This window comes from Barbus barbus (genome assembly GCF_936440315.1).
Source record: "Barbus barbus genome assembly, chromosome: 12".
NCBI classification, from domain to species: domain Eukaryota; kingdom Metazoa; phylum Chordata; class Actinopteri; order Cypriniformes; family Cyprinidae; genus Barbus; species Barbus barbus.
In genome coordinates, this window is record NC_136740.1 from 7943224 (window position 1) to 7952831 (window position 9608).

At 39.2% G+C, this 9608-nt stretch overlaps 2 protein-coding genes across 2 annotated transcripts; one reads left to right on the forward strand and one right to left on the reverse strand.

Annotated features, from left to right (window-relative positions):
* Positions 1-2323: 2323 nt before the first annotated feature.
* On the reverse strand, positions 2324-4531 carry LOC306877829 (C-C chemokine receptor type 5-like). The gene is made up of 2 exons (XM_079429814.1): positions 4399-4531; positions 2324-4283 (listed from the first exon to the last, which is right to left on the reverse strand). The coding sequence occupies exons 1-2, from the start codon at positions 4470-4472 to the stop codon at positions 3209-3211; spliced, it is 1149 nt and encodes a 382-aa protein (XP_079285940.1). The 5' UTR covers positions 4473-4531; the 3' UTR covers positions 2324-3208.
* Positions 4532-5971: 1440 nt separating this feature from the next.
* Positions 5972-8502, forward strand: LOC306877830 (C-C chemokine receptor type 5-like). Its single transcript, XM_079429815.1, has 2 exons — positions 5972-6102; positions 6218-8502. The coding sequence occupies exons 1-2, from the start codon at positions 6029-6031 to the stop codon at positions 7287-7289; spliced, it is 1146 nt and encodes a 381-aa protein (XP_079285941.1). The 5' UTR covers positions 5972-6028; the 3' UTR covers positions 7290-8502.
* Positions 8503-9608: the final 1106 nt, after the last annotated feature.

Sequence of the window (9608 nt, forward strand, 5' to 3'; positions counted from 1 at the left end):
TGCAAGTGGTTGATGCCACGCTCGAGATGCCTCATTTGGATGTCATACAAGAAACTCATTCATGTAAGGAGGACAAAAGAATTTGGCAAAATGGGTAAATAATATTTTAATTTGTCATGCGACTCTTTATTTATTTATTTTACTTTTATCACCGTGCACGAGGTATATATTTGGTAAACATCTTACTAGATCAGTTATTGATTTCTTGTCTTTATCAGTAGGAAGATGGATATTGATTGTGATACAAATACATGATCTTATTTTATTTGAGTTAATGTATTTAGTTTTAATAGACCTGATAGAATGCTACTCTTATGCTATTGCTTGTTCTTGATAAACAGCAAAGGTTACCTTCTGCCTATGTGATTATTGGATGAGATTTTAATCAAGCCCATATCTTGATAAACAGTATCATCTGAGAAAATGTCAAAATGACATTAATCCGATAACTTCTTCCCTCCCTTCAGGGAACCAAGGTTACGTTAACTAACCTTGAAAAAAAAAAACTCTAGGTTTCTTTTCTCTATATTCTATCTACTCGTTTTCTTTATATAAAAAAATGTGTACTGCGTTAGGCTAAACGAGACTTGTCATAACACTTGCATGCTGTTGCTCTTTTGTGGGTTTTGATTGCATCTATTGTCCTCATTTGTAAGTCGCTTTGGATAAAAGAGTCTGCTAAATTATAAAATGTAATGTAATGTAAGTAACCTGAGCAGTTTTGTTTTGTGAACAGGTTTCTCTAAGCTAGGAACTCTCAGAGGACTCCTAGTGACAAGATAAAATTCGTAGTTAATACGACCCCTGATGTTAAAATGTTTTTTCACCTGCAATTTGTTACACTTTTTCACATTACATTTGCAGGGTTGCAAAAATGGGGTAGGCCTATGCAGTATATGCAGTGCATAGGGGCGCCGCATGAGGGGGGGCTGCCATTTTGCTGAAATCATTCAGTGAAAATCTTTAATAAAATGTTATAAATAATCAAATGCTTATTTGTCAAATAATGAGAGGAAACATTTTTATTTACCTTTGTTCAGCATTTAAAATGAGTTCAAAATGCATTTTATCATCAAATACATAACGGCTCCCTTCAACATTACTGTCACAGACACTGTTACATATCCCAAATTAATAGAGGCGGGCGGGAAAGGGGCACGGAACAGAAAAAACAAAACAAAGGGAAATAGAACAATGCATAAAAACAAAATGAACAAACAGAAATTGGTAAGCTTAACCTATTAAATTTGGTCATGAACCTATCAATGTCATGAAGTCAAGCAACTACATAGCTGCTTGAGAGGGAAAACCATATCAGTTCTTTTCTGATTTTCTCTGTCACTCAAAGAAAAAGAAAACATGTTAACAGGGAAGTAAACTACAACCTTTGCCAAAAATTGCCATTTTGTATTGAAAATGTCATTTTTGTGTGATTCATGTAGATCTGATGAGTTAATTCATACATCAGTACAAAGAAAGTGCTAAAATTGTTAATGTTTTTAGTGGTTTTTAAAATGTTATAATAGTGATTTTATAATGTCTTAATATAAATCCAAAAGCAGAACACATTATAAGGACTATATTAGGGAGTGAAATGTCAAATGAGCCAATAAGTGATCCTATGCTGCCATCTATTGGTTATAGTGGGAATAGCATATCATTTTCATTTTTAAAGTCTTTTCCAACCTGTGGCAGAAATGGTCCACTTTTGATCATACAGATAAGAGCAATACATCAATTCATTAGGGAAGTCAATACATTAGGGAAGTCGTTGCCGTGGTCGTGGTTTGAGAGTCGGACTCGTAATCCAAAGGTTGCGAGTTCGAGTGTCGGGCCAGCAGGGATTGTAGGTGCGGGGAGTGAATGTACAGTGCTCTCTCTCCACCCTCAATACCACGACTGAGGTGCCCTTGAGCAAGGCACCAAACCCCCAACTGCTCCCTGGGCGCCGCAGCATAAATGGCTGCCCACTGCTCCGGGTGTGTGTTCACGGTGTGTGTGTGTTCACGGTGTGTGTGTGTTCACTGCTGTGTGTGTGTGTTCACTGCTGTGTGTGTATGTTCACTGCTGTGTGTGTATGTTCACTGCTGTGTGTGTGCACGTTGGATGGGTTAAATGCAGAGCACGAATTCCGAGTATGGGTCACCATACTTGGCAGTATGTCACTTCACTTCACAAAGAAAAGAAAGTCATATATGGAAATATAATCTGTGGCAGCTCTTTAATCCCCACTTGTTTGTAAGGATTAAGTTTTATTCATTCATTTATTTGATCGCTTGAATCATCTTCATCTCTAATAATAAGGAATCTTCAACTTGGTTCATTATTTATTTGCATAGCATCAACAATACACATCGTTTCAAAGCAGCTTACAGTAAGTTCTGTTACCTCTATAATGGCTTAATTCTTTACACTGAGCAGATTACTGGGCAATTGTGATATATAACAATGCTAAACGATCCACTGTTTAAGATCTAGCTATGTATTCTCCCCTTTAAAAATAGCCATGGTTTTGCTACTCTAACCAAAGTGTTTTAGCTGTTAGACTATATCAGTACCACTGTAGTGAAGGAGACTGAATAATGAATATTTGCAGCCTCTCAGACAAACCACAGAGCGATTTTTTTTTATTTAAAGAGATTTACATATTAGTCCGTTTTATTCTACGAGTATGTAAGATGGTTTTCAAAAAATATTAATTGTAAACGGCCGGATTTTTTCTGTGGTGATTTGCATGTATTTACATTGTGCGCTCCTGAGCGTAACCTAAAACATGGCGGAATTCAACGCGGCGTGACGTAGATCGAGTCTCAGGTCCGGCAGGGATTGTAGGTGGGGGGGGGAGTTAATACCAAAACTCTCTCCATCCTCAATACCACGACTGAGGTGAGACCCTTGAGCAAGGCACCGAACCCCCAACTGCTCCCCGGGTGCCGCAGCATGGCTGCCCACTGCTCCGGGTGTATGTTCACTTCTCTACATCAATGCTGGTAGATTAAAACAAATTAGTTTACACATTTAAACAGGGCTGTCTCAAGTTGCAAGGTATAAGGAGCAGGACCTCCTCGGAACATTCCTGTTCCCGTTCTTGGGGGGTGGGGGTTCCCCCTTGGTCCGTTTGCCACGGGGCCCGGTGCGGTTGCACCAGTTGCACTGCCCTAAGGACAGCCCTGCATTTAAAAATTATTTTTGACTATCTTTTCCCAATTTAAACTGTTGTACAAGTTCTCTCATCATTGGTGCTGTGTGAGTAAACTGATATAGTGGCCTGTGTAATGTAATTCTTTACGAATTGCAGTCTAGTGCAAGGTGTCCTGTACAGGAGTTTGAAAAGATGCCTTCTAAATTTCTCTCTCACAAACACATAGAAAATGGGGTTCAGGCAACTGTGTGAATAAGCCAAAGCTTCTGTGATTTGCAGACTTAGATTGATTGCCTTACTGCTGTCACAAGATTGAGTTATGAGCTCGTTCAGTTCTAAGGCTTTCACAAAAGCTGTGACATTGTATGGAGCCCAACAGCAGAAGAAGACCACCATCAACGTTATAACAAGGAGCATGGACTGCCTCCTGGCAGAGCGAGCTGTCAGGAGTCTCTTTAAAATCACTGAGTAACAAAATCCAATTACAATAAGAGGGAGAATTAAACCCATAACATTCATTTTCAAGATACTGAAAGTCCTTGAAGAAAGGTAAGAATTTTGATCATTTGTTGGGTAAGATATGCAATATTTTTGTTCTTTGTTTTCTGTGGTTTTTAGGTGCATCAACTCAGGAAAGGATGCAGAAACAGCAACAATCCATGTGACCACACTTGCTAAGATCCCATATGTCCTTGTTCTGACTCTCAGGGCAAAAACAGCATGAACTACTGCTAAGTACCGATCAACACTCATCAGTACAATAAAAAATATCCCACTATAGAATCCAATGTGGTAGACACTGAGGACCATAGTGCACATAACATCTCCAAAAATCCACTGGTCTCTGGCATAGTGTGCCAGGAAGGGGAGTGAGCAGACCAAGAGCAGGTCAGCAATAGCCAGGTTCAGAAGACAGATGTCAGTCATTCTCAGCTTCACACCCATCAAAACTACCCAGATCACCATTATGTTACCCAGAAAGCCCACCACAAAAAACAGGGAGTATAGCACAGGAAGAATTCTAGCTCCATGATCTTCATAAACACAGGAAAATCCAGACGAATCAACATATCCAGCATAGTAGTCATAATAGTCATATGGTGCATCAGTATCTGGCTCATCATCCAGTGTCCCATTTTCACTATAATTGGAATAAAAAAAAGAAACTAAGGAAAAAAGAACTCCGCTTTTGACAGTTACTCATAATCTTTATGTACTTAATTGTAATTTAATTGTAATATGTGTTATGACCTTACCTGGATAAAGTATGATAAAGAGGACCATTGGTTACCATCATTGTCCGTGGACAGAGTGCAGGGGTCCTGTTCATGATAAATGACTTCTATCCAAAAACAAAGGCAAAGAAATGTATTACTTAGTGGAAAAATATCTGCAGTGAAGCAAAGATACTACTGGACAACACTTCCTCTGTATAAAAATTTTAAGAAAGGATCTTGCAACAGTTTCACCAACAGTTTCACAAAGTCTATTATTTAGGTCTTACAACTACAGATGTTACAGTGTTCTGAGTTTGTACTTGTCTTTGATTAAACGTGTAATATGTGAAAAAGTCTTACAAATTTTAAAAGAATATCTCTATAATTTCTAATTTTATAAAATCTATTAACTTTTAAGACAGCGTTTTATGACACTTAAAGGAAGGAAAGGGGAAACAAATCTAGTTTCACAACTCATTTCTTACATATCAGCAAAACTGAGAAAACTAACAAAATATTTTTGTAAGCAAAAAGCCATGTTGCAATAATTATCAAATAAGGTACTTCAAATATATATAGTTCACCCAAAAATTAAATCCTGTCTGTCTGTTTGACTTTGTCTTCTGTGGAGCACAAAAGTTATTTTGAAGAATACATCAAAAATAGGCAAAAAAAAAATGCTACTGGATATACAGTCCATAAATTGGTGCTCTGTGGATGCGATATTTCTTAAATCATCAAAAAAACTTTAAACTCCAAGGCACTCGAAAGTATAGTGAAAAATAAAAAGCCTTTATTCTCTCATAGCTTTACATTAAAAACAAGTCAAATACACTGACGCGTTGCAGCTAACAAGTCCATTTTAAACAATCAGTTTGTCACATGACAGTCATCTGGTTAAATGTAAAAACATCACAAAGAGAATATTTTCATAAATATAGTTATATCCAATACATTTGAATTCTTATTGGTAATAAATTGTTTAAATTACCAAAAAAAAAAAAAGAAAAAGACAACTTTTAGCAATCTCCAGATAATATCATGAAACACAACATAGGTCCAAGAAACACAAGTCACTTAAGGTGAAAAATCTAATTCATCATGTTGAGAATTAGTATTTTTTTTGCATTAGTCATAAAATATGTATTCTTCAAAATAACTTTTGTGCTCCACAGAAGACAAAGTCAAACAGACAGACAGGATTTAATTTTTGGGTGAACTATATATATTTGAAGTACCTTATTTGATAATTATTGCAACATGGCTTTTTGCCTGCAAAAATATTTTGTTAGTTTTCTCAGTTTTGCTGATATGTAAGAAATGAGTTGTGAAACTAGATTTGTTTCCCCTTTCCTTCCTTTAAGTGTCATAAAACGCTCTCTTAAAAGTTAATAGATTTTATCAAATTAGAAATTATAGAGATATTCTTTTAAAATTTGTAAGACTTTTTCACATATTACACGTTTAATCAAAGACAAGTACAAACTCAGAACACTGTAACATCTGTAGTTGTAAGACCTAAATAATAGACTTTGTGAAACTGTTGCAAGATCCTTTCTTAATTTATACAGAGGAAGCGTTATCCAATAGTATCTTTGCTTCACTGCAGATATTTTTCCACTAAGTAATGCATTTCTTTGCCTTTGTTTTTGGATAGAAGTCATTTATCATGAACAGGACCCCTGCACTCTTTCCACGGACAATGATGGTAACCAATGCTCCTCTTTATCATACTTTATCCAGGTAAGGTCATAACACATATTACAATTAAATTACAATTAAGTACATAAAGATTATGAGTAACTGTCAAAAGCGGAGTTCTTTTTTCCTTAGTTTCATTTTTTGATTCCAATTATAGTGAAAATGGGACACTGGATGATGAGCCAGATACTGATGCACCATATGACTATTATGACTATGCTGGATATGTTGATTCGTCTGGATTTTCCTGTGTTTATGAAGATCATGGAGCTAGAATTCTTCCTGTGCTATACTCCCTGTTTTTTGTGGTGGGCTTTCTGGGTAACATATTGGTGATCCGGGTAGTTTTGATGGGTGTGAAGCTGAGAATGACTGACATCTGTCTTCTGAACCTGGCTATTGCTGACCTGCTCTTGGTCTGCTCACTCCCCTTCCTGGCACACTATGCCAGAGACCAGTGGATCTTTGGAGATGTTATGTGCACTATGGTCCTCAGTGTCTACCACATTGGATTCTATAGTGGGATATTTTTTATTGTACTGATGAGTGTTGATCGGTACTTAGCAGTAGTTCATGCTGTTTTTGCCCTGAGAGTCAGAACAAGGACATATGGGATCTTAGCAAGTGTGGTCACATGGATTGTTGCTGTTTCTGCATCCTTTCCTGAGTTGATGCACCTAAAAACCACAGAAAACAAAGAACAAAAATATTGCATATCTTACCCAACAAATGATCAAAATTCTTACCTTTCTTCAAGGACTTTCAGTATCTTGAAAATGAATGTTATGGGTTTAATTCTCCCTCTTATTGTAATTGGATTTTGTTACTCAGTGATTTTAAAGAGACTCCTGACAGCTCGCTCTGCCAGGAGGCAGTCCATGCTCCTTGTTATAACGTTGATGGTGGTCTTCTTCTGCTGTTGGGCTCCATACAATGTCACAGCTTTTGTGAAAGCCTTAGAACTGAACGAGCTCATAACTCAATCTTGTGACAGCAGTAAGGCAATCAATCTAAGTCTGCAAATCACAGAAGCTTTGGCTTATTCACACAGTTGCCTGAACCCCATTTTCTATGTGTTTGTGAGAGAGAAATTTAGAAGGCATCTTTTCAAACTCCTGTACAGGACACCTTGCACTAGACTGCAATTCGTAAAGAACTACATTACACAGGCCACTATATCAGTTTACTCACACAGCACCACTGATGAGAGAACTTGTACAACAGTTTAAATTGGGAAAAGATAGTCCAATTAATTTTTTATTAAAAAACAATTTTTAAATGCAGGGCTGTCCTTAGGGTAGTGCAACTGGTGCAGCCGCACCGGGCCCCGTGGCGAACGGACCGAGGGGGAACCCCCACCCCCCAAGAACGGGAACAGGAATGTTCCGAGGAGGTCCTGCTCCTTATACCTTGCAACTTGAGACAGCCCTGTTTAAATGTGTAAACTAATTTGTTTTTAATCTACCAGCATTGATGTAGAGAAGTGAACATACACCCGGAGCAGTGGGCAGCCAATGCTGCGGCGCCCAGGGAGCAGTTGGGGGTTCAGTGCCTTGCTCAAGGGTCTCACCTCAGTCGTGGTATTGAGGATGGAGAGTGTTTTGGTATTCACTCCCCCCCCCACCTACAATCCCTGCCGGACCTGAGACTCAAACCCATGACCTTCGGGTTACAAGTCTAACTCTCTATCCGTTAGGCCACGCATGCCCTGTTTAATGTCATACCTTATTTAAAATAAATTCATACTTTCCGCATGTGCAATCCGGACGCGTACACGGACAGCGCGGATGTGGACTACTTGTATTTATACTACCGAAAGTGTACGCTGGTGGTCCTCTTTGCGGACGTGTTCCATACTTGCACAGTAGATTGGCTTGAACAGTAAACAAACATGTGAACAAACAATTGCCCAGAGTTATTGCACATCTGGGTGTCTTTATATAGAGAATGGGAATCTACGTCACGCCGCGTTGAATTCCGCCATGTTTTAGGTTACGCTCAGGAGCGCACAATGTAAATACACGCAAATCACCACAGAAAAAATCCGGCTGTTTACAATTAATATTTTTTGAAAACCATCTTACATACTCGTAGAATAAAACGGACTAATATGTAAATCTCTTTAAATAAAAAAAAAAATCGCTCTGTGGTTTGTCTGAGAGGCTGCAAATATTCATTATTCAGTCTCCTTCACTACAGTGGTACTGATATAGTCTAACAGCTAAAACACTTTGGTTAGAGTAGCAAAACCATGGCTATTTTTAAAGGGGAGAATACATAGCTAGATCGTAAACAGTGGATCGTTTAGCATTGTTATATATCACAATTGCCCAGTAAATCTGCTCAGTGTAAAGAATTAAGCCATTATAGAGGTAACAGAACTTACTGTAAGCTGCTTTGAAACGATGTGTATTGTTGATGCTATGCAAATAAATAATGAAGCAAGTTGAAGATTCCTTATTATTAGAGATGCAGATGATTCAAGCGATCAAATAAATGAATGAATGAAACTTAATCCTTACAAACAAGTGACACACACACACACACACACATACACACACACACACACACACACACACACACAGCAGTGAACACACACACACACACACACACACACACACACAGTAGTGAACACACACACACAGCAGTGAACACACACATACACAGCAGTGGACACACACACACACACACACCATGGACACACACACAGCAGTGAAAACACACACACACACACACACACACACACACACACACACACACACACACACCATGGACACACACACAGCAGTGAACACACACACACACACACACACACACACACACACACACACACACACAGCAGTGAACACACACACACACACACACAGCAGTGAACACACACACACACACACCATGAACACACACACAGCAGTGAACACACACACACAGCAGTGAACACACACACACACACACACACACACACACACACACACACACAGCAGTGAACACACACACATACACAGCAGTGAACACACACACATACACAGCAGTGAACACGCACACATACACAGCAGTGAACACACACACACACACACACACACACACACACACACACACACACACACACACACACACACACACAGCAGTGAACACACACATACACACACACACACACACACACACACACACACACACACACACACACACACACACACACACACACACACAGTAGTGAACACACACACACACACACACACACACACACACACACACACAGTAGTGAACACACACAGTAGTGAACACACACACAGCAGTGAACACACATACATACACACACACACACACACACACACACACACACACACACAGTAGTGAACACACACACACACACACACACACACACACAGTAGTGAACACACACACACACAGCAGTGAACACACACCCGGAGCAGTGGGCAGCCATTTATGCTGCGGCGCCCAGGGAGCAGTTGGGGGTTTGGTGTCTTGCTCAAGGGCACCTCAGTCGTGGTATTGAGGGTGGAGAGAGCGCTGGACATTCACTCCCCGCA

Coding starts and splice junctions, on each gene's coding strand:
- LOC306877829 (XM_079429814.1), bottom strand. CDS start 4,472: ATGAACAGGACCCCTGCACTCTGTCCACGGACAATGATGGTAACCAAT. Junction 4,284..4,398: donor CTTTATCATACTTTATCCAG/GTAAGGTCATAA, acceptor TTCCAATTATAG/TGAAAATGGGACACTGGATG.
- LOC306877830 (XM_079429815.1), top strand. CDS start 6,029: ATGAACAGGACCCCTGCACTCTTTCCACGGACAATGATGGTAACCAAT. Junction 6,103..6,217: donor CTTTATCATACTTTATCCAG/GTAAGGTCATAA, acceptor TTCCAATTATAG/TGAAAATGGGACACTGGATG.